Consider the following 16,100-nt stretch of genomic DNA (forward strand, 5'->3'; position numbering starts at 1 on the left):
GAGGAATAGCAGATGGAGTTCAATCTGGACAAATGCGAGGTGATGCATTTTGGAAGATCCCATTCAAGAGCGAACTATAAAATAAATGGAAAAGTCCTGGGGAAAATTGATGTACAGAGAGATCTGGGTGTTCAGGGCCATTGTTCCTGAAGGTGGCAACGCAGGTCAATAGAGTGGTCAAGAAGGCATACAGCATACTTTCCTTCATCAGATGGGGTATTGAGCTGACAGATCATGTTACAAATGTATAAGACTTTGGTTTGACCACATTTGGAATACTGCATACAGTTCTGGTCGCCACACTACCAAAAGGATGTGGATGCAATAGAGAGGGTGCAGAGGAGGTTCACCAGGATGTTGCCTGGTATGGAGGGTGATAGCTATGAGGAGAGGTTAAATAGATTAAGATTATTTCCATTGGAAAGAGGGAAGACCTGATTCAGGTCTACAAAATCGTGAGAGGTATAGACTGGGGGGATAGCAAGAAGCTTTTTCCTAGGGTGGGGGACTCAATGACTAGGGTTCATGAGTTCAAGGTGAGAGAGGAAAGGTTGAAGGGAGATATGCATGGAAAGCTCTTCACATAGAGGGTGGTGGGGGCCTGGAATGTGTTGCCAGCGGAGGTGGTAAAAGCGGGCATGATAACGTAATTTAAGATGTATCTAGACAGATATATGAATGGGGAGGGAACAGAGGGATACAGATCTTTTGAAAATAGGCAAGAGGTTTAGTTATAGGATCTGGAGCGGTGCAGGATGGGAGGGCAGAAGGGCCTGTTCCTGTGCTGTAATATTCTTTGTTCTTTGTTTGATGGAATAGCCCAGCACATCAGGGCAAAAGATAAGGCTGTAGCTTTCACAGTAACCTTCAGCCAGACGTACCAAGTGGATGATCCATCTCGGCCTCCTCCAGTGATCCCCAGCATTACACATACCAGGCTTCAGCCAATTCGATTCACTCTGCGTGATATCAGGAAATGGTTGGAGGCACTGGATACTGCAAAGGCTATGGGCCCTGACAACAGTTCCAGGATCAGCACTGAAGGTTTGTGCTCCAGAACTGGCCGCTCCCCTAGCCAAGCTGTTCCAGTACAGTTATAATTCTGGTATCTACCCAACAATGTGGAACATTGCACAGACATGTCCTGGACATAAAAAGCAGGGTAAATCCAACCCAGCCAATTACCACCCCATCAGTTGGCTGTCAGTCATCAGTAAAGTGATGGAAGGTGTCATCAACAGTGCTATCAAGCAGCACCTGCTCAGCAATAACCTGCTCAGTGACGCCCAGTTTGGGTTCTGCCAGGGCCACTCAGCTCCTGACCTCATTCCAGCCTTGGTTCAAACATGGACAAAAGAGCTGGATTCCAGAGGGGAGGGAGAGAGACCGCCCTTTAGATCAAGGCTGCACTTGGCTGAGTGTGGCATCAAGGAGCTCAGGCAAAACTGGGATCAACGGGTATCAGGGGGCAAACTCTCTCATGGTTGGAGTCATACCTGGCACATAGGAAGATGGTTGTGGTTATTGGAGATCAGTCACCTCAGTTCCAGGACATCTCTGCAGGAGTTCCTCAGGATAGTGTCCTAGGCCCAACCATCTTCAGCTGCTTCATCAATGACCTTCTCTCCATCATTGGGCAGGAATGGGAGATGTTCACCAATGATTACACAATGTTCAGCTCTATTTGTGTGTCCTCAGATACAGAAGCAATCCCTGTTCAAATGGAACAAGATCTGGACAATATCCAGGTTTGGGCTGACCAGTGGCCACAACTTTCATGCCACAAAAGTGCCAGGCTATGACCATCTTCAATAGGAGAAAATCTAACCACCACCCCATGACATTCAATTGTGTTACCATTATCGAATCCCCCACTATCAACATTCTGGGGGTTACCATTGATCAGAAACTCAACCGAACTCACCACGTTGTGAGACAGAGGGTAGGAATACTGCAGTGAGTAACTCACCTCCTGACTCCCCAAAGCCTGTCCACCATCTACAAGGCTACCTTGATTATCCGAATTTCAGATTATCCGAATAAGATTGCAAGAACCCGATGTTTGGGTAAACTGTGTTATCTGCACATTTGGTTATCCGAATAAAATATTGCCCACCCATGTCGTTCGGATAATCGAGGTTACCTTGTACAAGGCCCAAGTTGGGAAGTATGATGCAATACCCTCCCCCCACTTGTCTGGATCAGGGCAGCTGCAGTAACTCTCAAGAAATATGACACATCCACAACAAAGCAGTCCACTTGATTGGCACAAGCATCCACTTCCTCCACCTCCAACGCTCAGTAACAGCAGTGTACACTATCTACAAGATGCACTGTAGAAGTTCACCAAAGACCTTCAGACAGCACCTTCCAAACCATGACCACTTCCATCTAGAAGGATAAGGGCAGCAGATACATGGGAACACCACCCCCTTCAAGTTCCCTTCCAAGCCCCTCACTGTCCTGACTTGGAAATATATTACCGTTCCTTCACTGTCGCTGGGTCAAAGTCCTGGAATGCCCTCCCTCACAGGCATTGTGGGTGAACCCAGAGCAGGTGGACTGCAACAGTTCAAGAAGGCAACTCACTACCACCTTTAAGGGGCAACTAGAGTTTGGCAGTAAATGCTGGCCCAGCCAGTGATGCCCACATCCCACAATTAATTTGGAAAGATCTTCTTGAAATTCCTTCATGGAAAATCCTTTTCCTGGTATTGTACTGAAGCTCAAGAAATGGAAAGACCCACAACTGATTCCTGCTCTGTGCTGTTAGCTAACTTTATGAGCTAATTGCCTTGGGCTTTCCTGTTCATTACACATAACAGAACCAAGCTCAGCTATAATGCTCTTTTGATCAATTGCTTCTCAACATTGATAGTGGATTCAAAACCGGAAATTGCTGGTAAAGCTCAGCAGATTTGGCAGCATCACTGGAAAGAAATCAGAGTTAACGTTTCGGGTCCAGTGACCCTTCCTCAGAACTGATGGTAGCTAGGAAAATGTATTTTATGCAGAAGATAGGCTGGGGGGTATGGGATGAGGAGTAAATGATGGGTGGAGATAGAGCCCAAAGAGAGAATAGGACAGATGGACAATTGTGCAGCATGGATGGTTCAGCAATATCTAAAAGAAATAATCAAAGATGTAGGCTAAGGATTCAGGAAGCTGTTAATTAATTTATCTTTTCCTAATCCAGTGAATGATTCCTGGGAAACACTTGGTGGGAAAACTGGCACATGCTCAAGTTTGGTCTGGCTGTTTGTCATAGGGACTGTAATTGTGACCGTCCTGGCTATCGGAGGGAGTTTGATCACCTTCAGTGTCCGTGAGTATTTGGATGTGTTGAAGCAGGAGGTAGTGACCCTTTGTTTGACCTCGGCTGCCTAGCACAAGCACTGACTCCCTCTGTCAGCGTTGTGTGACTGTCCTTATAGACAATAAATCCAAATGTTACAGATCAATGATGTGTGACTGCCCATGAGCTAATAAGAAATGAAGATTTCAGTTGTGACGGACAAAGACTCAGTTATGACTTGCACATGGCTCAGAGGAAATACTGGGATCATAAACTTGGAAAACAGATCACCAATGGAAAAGGGAAAGGAGAAACTCAGTTGGTTCAGTCTGTCCTACCCCAACACCAAATGCAGCATTAACTTACCCCAGTCAACCCTGATTGGGGAAATCAGAGGAAATAATCAAGAATGCTTTTGGAGACTGTGGTAATTGTAAAATCAATCATTCTTATTCCAACAGACATGATTCGCCTCCAAATTGTCAACAGTGCGGAAAAACATCATAGAGTTAGAAATTCAAAGTCCTTCAGTCCATTGAGTCCACGCAAGTCGAAAAACAACAATCTTTTTTCCAGCATTTGGCATCACAAGTGCACATCTCAAATCTGTCCATGTACCTCATCATCTTATACATCTCAAACCTGTCCATGTACCTCATCATCCTGTACATCTCAAACCTGTCCATGTACTTTATAATCTTATACATCTCAAACCTGTCCATGTACCTCATCATCTTATACATCTCAAACCTGTCCATGTACCTCATCATCTTATACATCTCAAACCTGTCCATGTACTTTATAATCTTATACATCTCAAACCTGTCCATGTACCTCATCATCTTATACATCTCAAACCTGTCCATGTACCTCATCATCTTATACATCTCAAACCTGTCCATGTACTTTATAATCTTATACATCTCAAACCTGTCCATGTACCTTATCATCTTATACATCTCAAACCTGTCCATGTACCTCATCATCTTATACATCTCAAACCTGTCCATGTACTTTATAATCTTATACATCTCAAACCTGTCCATGTACCTCATCATCTTATACATCTCAAACCTGTCCATGTACCTCATCATCCTATACATCTCAAACCTGCCCATGTACCTCATCATCTTATACATCTCAAACCTGTCCATGTACCTCATCATCTTATACATCTCAAACCTGTCCATGTACTTTATAATCTTATACATCTCAAACCTGTCCATGTACCTCATCATCTTATACATCTCAAACCTGTCCATGTACCTCATCATCTTATACATCTCAAACCTGTCCGCGTACCTCATCATCTTATACATCTCAAACCTGCCCATGTACCTCATCATCCTATACATCTCAAACCTGTCCATGTATCTCATCATCTTATACATCTCAAACCTGTCCATGTACCTCATCATCTTATACATCTCAAACCTGTCCATGTACCTCATCATCCTATACATCTCAAACCTGTCCATGTATCTCATCATCTTATACATCTCAAACCTGTCCATGTACCTCATCATCTTATACATCTCAAACCTGTCCATGTACCTTATAATCTTATACATCTCAAACCTGTCCACGTACCTCATCATCCTATACATCTCAAACCTGTCCGCGTACCTCATCATCTTATACATCTCAAACCTGTCCGCGTACCTCATCATCTTATACATCTCAAACCTGTCCATGTACCTCATCATCTTATACATCTCAAACCTGTCCATGTACCTCATCATCCTATACATCTCAAACCTGTCCATGTACCTCATCATCTTATACATCTCAAACCTGTCCATGTACTTTATAATTTTATACATCTCAAACCTGTCCATGAACCTCATCATCCTATACATCTCAAACCTGTCCGCGTACCTCATCATCTTATACATCTCAAACCTGTCCATGTACCTCATCATCTTATACATCTCAAACCTGTCCATGTACCTCATCATCTTATACATCTCAAACCTGTCCATGTACCTCATCATCCTATACATCTCAAACCTGTCCATGTACCTCATCATCTTATACATCTCAAACCTGTCCATGTACTTTATAATCTTATACATCTCAAACCTGTCCATGTACCTCATCATCCTATACATCTCAAACCTGTCCGCGTACCTCATCATCTTATACATCTCAAACCTGTCGATGTATCTCATCATCTTATACATCTCAAACCTGTCCATGTACTTTATAATCTTATACATCTCAAACCTGTCCATGTACCTCATCATCTTATACATCTCAAACCTGTCCATGTACCTCATCATCTTATACATCTCAAACCTGTCCGCGTACCTCATCATCTTATACATCTCAAACCTGTCCGCGTACCTCATCATCTTATACATCTCAAACCTGTCCATGTACCTCATCATCCTATACATCTCAAACCTGTCCATGTACCTCATCATCTTATACATCTCAAACCTGTCCATGTACTTTATAATCTTATACATCTCAAACCTGTCCATGTACCTCATCATCCTATACATCTCAAACCTGTCCGCGTACCTCATCATCTTATACATCTCAAACCTGTCCGCGTACCTCATCATCTTATACATCTCAAACCTGTCCATGTACCTCATCATCCTATACATCTCAAACCTGTCCATGTACCTCATCATCTTATACATCTCAAACCTGTCCATGTACTTTATAATCTTATACATCTCAAACCTGTCCATGTACCTCATCATCTTATACATCTCAAACCTGTCCGCGTACCTCATCATCCTATACATCTCAAACCTGTCCATGTACCTCATCATCTTATACATCTCAAACCTGTCCGCATACCTCATCATCTTATACATCTCAAACCTGTCCGCGTACCTCATCATCTTATACATCTCAAACCTGTCCATGTACCTCATCATCCTATACATCTCAAACCTGTCCATGTACCTCATCATCTTATACATCTCAAACCTGTCCATGTACTTTATAATCTTATACATCTCAAACCTGTCCATGTACCTCATCATCTTATACATCTCAAACCTGTCCATGTACCTCATCATCTTATACATCTCAAACCTGTCCATGTACCTCATCATCTTATACATCTCAAACCTGTCCATATACTTTATAATCTTATACATCTCAAACCTGTCCATGTACCTCATCATCTTATACATCTCAAACCTGTCCATGTACCTCATCATCTTATACATCTCACACCTGTCCATTTACCTCATCATCGTATACATCTCTATCCTGTCCATGTACCTCATCATCTTATACATCTCAAACCTGTCCATATACCTTATAATCTTATACATCTCTATCCTGTCCATGTACCTCATCATCTTAGACATCTCAAACCTGTCCATGTACCTTATCATCTTATACATCTCAAACCTGTCCATGTACCTTATCATCTTATACATCTCAAACCTGTCCATGTACCTCATCATCTTATACACCTTAATCATTCCCCCCCCACCCCTGCTCCAGTGAAAACAGTCTGTCCAATCTCTCTCTATAATTAAATTTTTCCAGCCTGTGCAACATCCTGTCAAATCTCCTCTGCACCCTCTCCACTGCAATCACATCTTCCAGAACTGCACACAGTACTCCAACTGTGGCCTAACCAATGTTTTATACTGTTCCAGCCTCACCTCCCTGCTCATAACCTCTCTGCCTCAGCTAAGAAAATCCTTCTTAACCATGTAATCCACTGTCCTGCCACGTTAAAGAACCAAAGTCCCTCTGATCCTTGGTGCCTTCCAGAATCCTACCTTACATCATGTATTCATCCTGCCCAAGTGCATCACCTCCCACCTATCCAGACTGAATTCCATTTTCCTCTGATTAGCCCAGCTGACCAGTCCATTTATATCCTCCCGTAATCTAAGGCTATCCTCATCACTATTTACCATCCAGCCAATTTTCATATCAGCCACAAACTTACCCATCAACTCTCGAGTCTAATTTATTTCTACATGACCACAAACAGCAAGGGCCCCAACACTGACCCCTGCAGACTCCTGATGGACATGAGCTTCCAGTCGCAAAAACACCCATCATTCATCACCCTCTGCTTCCCGCCACTCAGCCAATTCAAGATCCAACTAGCTAAATTTCCCACAGGCTGTTACCTTCACCATCAACCTCACATGTGTGATTCACCAACAGGTACATTGAAGCTTTCCATCGATGTACCTGTATGTGTTGACTGTTCCTACGTCGTTAGCAAAGAGAGCATGGAGAACTTGCCATATAAACAAGAATGCCTTAAAGAAAGAAAGGATCTACACTAACTAATTCTTGATACAACTTCAGGATGTCCTAAACATTTTACATCCAATGAAATATTTTACAGTTGCAATCTGGGAAATACAGCAGCCAATTTGCACACAAGAAGACTCCACAAACAGTGATGAGGTAATGACCATTTAACATCACCATTTCAGTGATGTTGATTAAGAAATAGATATTGGCCAGAACGTTAGGAAAGGATTCCAAATTTTTCATTGCCGAGTGTCATGTTCTCTTTTATGGCTGCAAATAATGGAGGAAGACAAGAAAGGAAAGGAAAGGTTCATGATGGACAGAGGTGATTGAACCTCATGGAATCTGGGCTAGTATATTAGACAGAACCTCTAGTGTTTGGGCGCATTGAACACAAAATCTAGGCTGATTCTCTTGTACAAGACTCAGGGAATCCTATGATTTTATGAGGTGGATTACAGGGCTTCAGTTTAATATTTCTTCAAAAAGACCCCACCTCAAAAAGCATAGAATTCCCTGAGTATTGCACTAGAGAATCAGCCTAGATTTTGTGTTCAATGTGCCCAAATACTAGAGGTTCTGTCTAATATACTAGCCCAGATTCCATGAGGTTCAACCACCTCTGTCCATCACAAACCTTTCCTTTCCTTTCTTGTCTTCCTCCATCATTTGTAGCCTGGGTACAAACTTGAATGGAAGGGTGGGTTCAACAACACTGTCCCAAACCCAGAACGCAACTTAGGTATCCAAAACTCTGCATTATTCCACAGCTCTGACTAACTCTGTTGCTATGGTCAATATGGATAACATTGTCCAGATCCATTCAATTTCTCTTTATAGAATATATTATGCAGGAATCATCAGAGAATCAGTCTGGGGAAATGATCACTCCCCAAAATGATGGTAACCAGCCCTTCATCAGCCTCTTTACAGTCTCTTCCATTGGTACTACTACCAGCTCCAAGAATGTGATCCTGGAACTTCCTGGTGTTTCAGCAGTTACTGCAGCATCCCAGATCTTTACACCATCACCATGTAAGTATCCCTACCCATGTAGGATGTTCCATCTTATACACAGCTGACCCTTCCAGTCTCTTGCTCACTCACCTCAATTTTTCAGAATATTCTTTTTCAACCAATGAATTAATTTTTTGAGTTTCAATTCGGGCACGTTCCTTTCAGGAGGAGTCAGCAGCAGGAGCCAGAGGGAGGAGCCTAAACTGGGAAAGATTTAAAATCAAGAATGGAGGTTCTTGGGCCTAATTTCCATTCAGGCACATTCCTTTCAAAGGATTCTTACAGTGTGGAAGTAGGCCATTCAGGCCTTCGGGTACAACTCTATGAACAGTATCCCACTCAATCCCTGTATTTCCCAGGGCTAGTCCACCTCGCCTGCATGTCCTGAGACATGATTGGTAATTTAGCATGGCCAATCCACCTAATTTGCAGACACAGGGGAGAATGTGCAAACTCCACACAGACAGTTGCCTGAGTGTGGAATCAAACCCAGATCCCTGGTGCTGTGAGGTAGCTACTGAGCCACCATGCCACTCTGGATAGGGAGCCCACAGCCAGGGAAGTCTCCTGCTGACATCACAAGGGGGAAGAAAGGGAGCCCGGTTTCTGATTGGTCAGTGCTGGTCAGGTGCTAGTTTGTTTTAACTTGTTCATTTCCTTGGTGCTCCAGGTGAAGGGATTTCATTGCCATTCGTCCCATCGGTTACACACCGAATGAACTAGTCCTGAGGAAGGGTCATTGAATGCGAAGGAAAACAAATGATATTGATTCTAAGACTAGGAATCTGATTGTCAAGACAGAGGAGTTGAGATCACAAATAAAACATGGGGATATGATGTAACTGTTCTCACTGAGATATGGTTGAGAGAGAGGTAGGTTTGGAGTCCAATATCCCAGGATATGGAGTCTTCAGGTGAGGCAGGGAAAGAGATAAACAAGGATAGTGTGTTGTAATTTAAATCAGGGAATCAATTCGAGCAGTAAACCAGGATATCACAGAGTCATAGAGATGTACAGCACAGAAACAGATACTTTGGTCCAACTCATCCATGCAGCCAGATATCCTAAATTAATTTAGTCCCAGCATTTGGCCCATATCCCTCCAAACCCTTCCTATTCATATACCCATCCAGATGCCTTTTAAATGCTGTAATTGTACCAGCCTCCACCACTTCCTTTGGCAGCTCATTCATACACATGGAATTGCCCCTTAGGTCCCTTTTATATCTTTCCCCACTCACCCTAAACCTATGGCCTCTAGTTTTGAACTCCCCAACTCTGCGGAAAAATGCCTTGAATATTCACCCTATCCATGCACCTCATAATTTTATAAACCTCTATAAGGTCACCCCTCAGCCTCTGACACTCCAGGGAAAACAGCCCCAGCCTATTCAGCCTCTCCCTGTACCTCAACCCTTCCAACCCTGGCAACATCCTTGTAAATCTTTTCTGAACCCTTTCAAGTTTCACAACACCCTTCCAGTAGGAAGGAGACTAGAATTGCACACAATATTCCAAAAGTGGCCTAACCAATGTCCTGTACAGCTGCAACATGACCTCCCAACTCCTGTACTCAATGCACTGCCTAATAAAGACAAGCATACCAAACACCACCTTCACTATCCTATCTACCTGCAATTTCACTTTCAAGGAGCTATGAATCTGCACTCCAAGGTCTCTCTCTGTTCAGCAACATTCCCCAGGACCTTACCATGAAGTATAAAAGTCCTCTCCTGATTTGCCTTTCCAAAATGCAGCACCTCACATTTATCTAAATTAAATTCCATATGCCACTCCTCAACTCATTGACCCATCTGATCAAGTTCCCATTGTACTCTATGGTAACCTTCTTCACTGTCCACTACACCTCCAATTTTGGTGTCCTCTGCAAACTTACGAATTATACCTCTTATGTTCACATCCAAATCATTTATATGAATGACGAAAAGTAGTGGACCCAGCACCGATCTTTGTGGCACGTCACTGGTCACAGGCCTCCAGTGTGAAAAGCAACCCTCCACCACCACCCTCTGTCTTTTACTTTAGAGCCAGTTCTGTATCCAAATGGCTAATTCTTCCTGTATTCCATGAGATCTAACCTTGAGGAGAAAATCAGGACTGCAGATGCTGGAGATCAGAGTCGAAAAGTGTGATGCTGGAAAAATATAGCAGGTCAGGCAGGAGGTGCAGGAGAGTTGACGTTTCAGGCATAAGCACTTCATACTGATGCCCGAAACGTCAACTGTCCTGCTCCTGGATGCTGCCTGACCTGTCGTGCTTTTCTAGCACCATACATTTTGAATATGATCTAACCTTGTTCACCAGTCTACTATAGGAACCTTGTTGAACGTCTTAGAAGGCTTCTCAAATGAAACCATAAGGGTAGAACTGGGAAACCAAAAAGGAGCAATCACGTTGCTGGGAATGTATGATAGGGCACATAACAGTGTGAGAGAAATAGAAGAGCAGAACGGCACATTGCAGAGAAGTGTAAAAGTAATAAGGTAGTGATAGTAGGAGATTTCAACTTAGCTAAACATTAACTGGCATAGTCTTCATGTGAAAGGTTTATAGGGACCAGAATTTTAAAACTATTTCCAGAAGAGTTTACAGAAGGCTCAACAAGACAGTAGCCATCAGGGAGCTGCACAGAAACAGACACAGACCCTTCCGTCCAACTCATCCATGCCAGGGACTTAATTTTAGGAAATGAATCAGAACAGCTGATTGAAGTGACAGTGGGGGAGCATTTTGCAGACAGTGATCATGACTCTGTTAGATTCAGGATTGTTTTAGAAATGGACAAGTATGGGCCTGTTATCAAAGTTCTATTCTGGAGAAAGGCCAATTTTAATAAGAGCAGGTATGATTTGACCAGAGTGGACTGGGAACAAATAGGTAAATCTGTCAGGATTGGAACGCATTCAAAAAGGAAATAGAGAGAGTATGGGGCCAAAGATAAAGAGTGGCACTAACAAATCCTGGAAGCCCAGCACGTCAAGGGATGAACAGGAAATTAAAAAAAAAGCTGAAAATCATAGCAGGTCAGGCAGCATCCATGGAGAGAGAGCAAGTTAACGTTTCAAGTCTAGATGACTCTTTATCAGGGCTAATGTGAAGTGTGGAGGAGGACAGCATTTATCTGGGGGAAGGGGTAGAGTTCTGGAGGAGAGAGACTACAGATGGAGCAGATTAAATAATTCTTTTTTCCTGTCTGGGAGCAGCAGGAGACAGAGTGGAGGTGATGTTAGGATCAGGAGGTTGCTGGGAAGGTAAGGACTTAGTATATATTTGGCAGCGGCTGAGGAGGTCGTGGATAGCACGTTTAGTGAACTGGTCACACCGCAGGTTAGAACTGCTGAGGGAGACAGTGAATGGGCGACCAAAAGGCAGAGAAAGAGTAGGAAGGCAGTGCAGGTGTCCCCTGTTGTCATCTCCCTCCAAACCAGGTATACCATTTTGGATACTGTTGGGGGAGATGGCTCACCAGGGGAGGGCAGCAGTTGCCAGGATCATGGCACCATGGCAGGCACTGCTGTTCAGAAGGGCAGGAAAAAGACTCATAGGGCCATGGTCATAGGGGATTCTATTGGGAGGGGAGTAGGTAGGCTGTTCTGTGGTTAAAAACGAGACTCCTGGTTGGTATGTTGCCTCCCAGATGCTCAGGTCAGGGATGTCACTGATTGGCTGCAGAGCATTCTAAAAGGGGAGAGCGAACAGCCAGTTGTCGTGGTGCGCCTAGGCACCGATGATACAAGTAAAAAACGAGATGAGGTCCTGAAAGCAGAATTCAGGGATCTAGGAGAGAAGTTAAAGAGGAGGACCTCAAATGTAGGGATCTCAGGATTGCTACCAGTGCCACGTGCTAACCAGGGTAGAAATGAAAGAATAGGCAGGATGAACACGTGGCTTGAGGGATAGTGTAGGAGGGAGGAGTTCAGATTTGTTGGACATAGTGTGCAGGGTGTTCTAGCGAGGTGGATAAAGAACTGATTGAGCAACAGGAGACAGAGAGTAGTATACACGAATGATCTGGAAAGAGGGCATTGTTGGTCTGATCAGTAAGTTTGCAGATAACACGAAGATTGGTGGAGTAGCAGAAAGCATAAGGAACTTTCAAAGAATACAGGAGAATATAGATAGACTGGAGAGTTGGGTGGAGAAATGGCAAATGGATTTCAATCCGGGCAAATGTGAGGTGATGCATTTTGGGAAGTCTAATTCGAGAGCGAATTATTATACGGTAAATGGAAGAGCCTTGGGAAAAGTTGATGAGCAGAGAGATCTGGGAATTCAGGTCCATTGTACCTTGAAGGTTGCTGCACAGGTGGATAGAGTGGTGAAGAAGGCATATAGTATGCTTGCCTTCATTGGATGGGGTATTGAGTATAAGAGCTGACAAGTCATGTTAAAATTGTATAAGACTTTGGTTCGGCCGCATTTAGAATACTGTGTACAGTTCAGGTCGCCACATTACCAAAAGGATGTAGATGCTTTGGAGAGGGTGTAGAGAATGTTGCCTGGTATGGAAGGTGCTAGCTATGAAGTGAGGTTGAGTAGGTTAGGATTGTTTTCATTAGAAAAAAGGAGATTGAGGGGGGACCTGATTGAGGTCAACTTGATATTAAACAGAAGAACAACATTTCATCTTTAGATTGGGCACTTTACAACCTTCAGGCCTCCATATCGAGGTTGAACACCTTCAGATTGTGAACTCACTCCCATTCCTTTCCTTTCCTTGTAGCTTGTTCCATTCACTGTCACCATGTCCTCTCTCCCCTCCCTCCATCCCAGGAGGACTACCTGACCGTTAGACACACCATTGTTCTACCACTCTCCCATTCCAATTATTTAATCTATGTACTATCTGCAGCCTCTCTCCTAGAATTCCACCCAAACCCCATTATTGTATAAATGCTGCCCCCTTCAGACTTCATGTCAGCTCTAATGAGGAGTCATCTAGAGATGAAATGTAAGCTTACTCTCATTCCATGGCCCGCTGTGATCTCCAGCATTTTTTGTTTTCAGTACAGATTCCAGCGTCTGCAATAACTGTAACATCCTACAAGGGATGTACAGGGTTAGGCTTGGAGGGAAAGGCAGGTTTATGGCAAACAGTGAGGTCCTAGAGGAAACTAGATATGCAAGGGGAAACTTAAAAAGGAAATTAAGATATCAAAAAGAGGGCTTGAAAGAATAATGGCAGGTAAAGTAAAAGGAAATCTTAAATATTTTACATTAGGGTTAAAAGGACAACTTGGGAAAGAATAGGGCCCATTTAGGGAGGAGGGATCAAGACCAGGAGCCACGATTTAAGTTAAGGGTAGGAGATTTAAAGATAATGTAAGGAAATCTTTTCCCCTGATAGGATAGTGGGAATCTAAAACTAACTGCGCATAAGTGTGGCAGAGGCAGAAACCATCATAACATTGAACTATCAACTATGGGTCAAGTGCTGGGAAATAGGATTAAAATAGTTAGGTTGTTGTTTTTGACCAGGGCAGACTCGATGGGCAAAGGGCTTTGTCTGTGCTGGAAATCTCTACGACTTTTATGATTCTGAGGTTACCCACGGATCTGAGTCAGAACTGATCACTGACGCTGCTGCTCCATCTCGCCCTTATCATGTTAAAGGAAGGCACCAGGAGGAAGGTCAAGTTGCCAATGGCTGCACTGATTCATGCTTACTCTTTTTCAGTGTGTGGTGAGATTTTTCAAACTCCTGAGGGTTCATTTTCCAGCCCCCGTTATCCAGCACAATATCCGGCAAATCTGGTCTGTGTTTGGTACATTGTGGCGGAACCGGGCTACGTGATCAGGTTTAAGGTCAACTCGATAAATATAGAAGGAAAGACACCGTGTCATTTTGACTGGCTTGATCTCCATGAGGAGACAGAGAATGGACTTCACTCTCACCAGATAGCAAGGTCAGTCTGCAGTCTGACAAAACTCTGTTCAAAAAGAAACCGACTGGAGATCACCAGTGAATTTGGGGTAATCTTATCTGAGCTTACTGGGTGAAATTTCCATCCTGCCTGACTGTACGGATTTAATAGAGAGTAAAATCAGTTGGTGTGTACAAAGCAGTATTGTTCCTGAACCTGTCAGTTTGAACCCATGTGTTACTAATCTTGTTTTGACCTTCTCCATCCAGTTCCTAATGTTCAGCACCATTAGTGACGTCAGATATTGAAGCAGTCCATGTCCAAATGCTGAAGTCCTGGAAAGCATCAATTTCCTGATGGGAAGTTATCCTCAATTGACTTACTGGAGTATTTTGAGGAAGTAACAGAGAGGTTTAGAAACATAGACATTAGGAACAGGAGGAGGCTGTTTGACCCTTCGAACCTCCAGGTTCATTATGATCATGGCTGATGCAGCCCTCCTATATTCTCGCTTTCTCTGTGTATCCTGTAGTGATTGGAACCAGGTGGACTTTGTTGACTACGGGATCCTTGACTCAGGTAAGTTAACCTGGGCCAGTCAGGAAGCCCTGGGTCGATAAAATGTGGAGCTGGAAAGGCACAGCAGGTCAGATAGCATCAGAGGAGCAGGGGGAAAGGATGTTCCAGCTCCACATTTTATCACCTCTGTTTTCCAGCATCTGCAGTCCTTACTCTCTCCAAATTAGGAAGCCCTGGCTGAACAATATAAACAGGGGGTGTAGAATCTCCTCAGTCTAGAGGAGTGACTTGGAGCTGGCTGGCCACAGCCAGTATACTGTACACAAGGAAATAAAGGGGGACACTGGCCTCTGTGCAGTAACATCATACTCCTTGATGTGTTTAAGATCTAAAAATTTATCAATTTCTTTCTTGGACATGTACAAAGACCTGACCTCCAGCACCTTCTGTATGAGTGAGTTTCATAGGTTGACCACTCTGAATGAAGAGATTTTTCATTATTTCAGTTCTAAATTGCCTACTCTATAACTTAAATTCTTCATCCCTGGAATTGCCTGAGACTGTGAACACTAGTTCTAGATTACTCAACTAGGGAGTCCTTTTATCTGTCCAACCCAGTTAGAATTTTAGATGTTTCAGTCAGAACCCCACTCATTCTTCTAAACTCTGGTGAATACAGGTCCAGTTGAACCAACCTCTCCTCATGGGGCAGTCCCACCATCCCCAATATCAGCCAAGTGAACCATTGCTGCACTCCCTCCCTCCATGGCAGGTCTACCCTCCCTTAGATAGGGAGATCCAACCTGCAGGGGCAGTCTCACCAGCATGATGCGCATGGACATCCAGAAGGCATTTGGTACAGTGCGATATAACAGACTGCGGAGCAAAGTTAGAGCTCATGGGATAAAATAGACAGTAGCAAAGTGGATACATAATTGACTGAGTGACAGGAAACAAGTGATGGTTAACACATGTTTTTCAGCTGTTTTAGTGAACTTCCCCTGAGCTCAGCGCTGGGACCCATGTGTATCTCAATACACATCAATGATCGAGGTGTGCAGAGGACAATTTCAAAAATTGCACATGATAGGAAACTTCAAAGCATTGTAAACTGTGAGAAGGACAGAATTTC

General features: G+C 43.6%; 1 protein-coding gene across 5 annotated transcripts in view; it reads left to right on the forward strand.

The window, feature by feature from the left end:
* mfrp (membrane frizzled-related protein) overlaps window positions 1–16,100 on the forward strand; it is an 80,153-nt gene that overhangs the window by 13,170 nt on the left and 50,883 nt on the right. For all 5 annotated transcript variants that reach the window (XM_043677078.2, XM_043677080.2, XM_043677081.2 and 2 more), the window contains 3 exons: window positions 3,197–3,325; window positions 8,387–8,581; window positions 14,263–14,491. In XM_043677078.2, coding sequence (XP_043533013.1) covers window positions 3,197–3,325; window positions 8,387–8,581; window positions 14,263–14,491 — 553 coding nt within the window. The remainder of the gene's footprint in view (window positions 1–3,196; window positions 3,326–8,386; window positions 8,582–14,262; window positions 14,492–16,100) is intronic.

Source organism: Chiloscyllium plagiosum, unplaced genomic scaffold (assembly GCF_037043375.1).
Source record: "Chiloscyllium plagiosum isolate Xiang-an unplaced genomic scaffold, Cpla_swu_hap1 HiC_scaffold_29, whole genome shotgun sequence".
NCBI lineage: Eukaryota > Metazoa > Chordata > Chondrichthyes > Orectolobiformes > Hemiscylliidae > Chiloscyllium > Chiloscyllium plagiosum.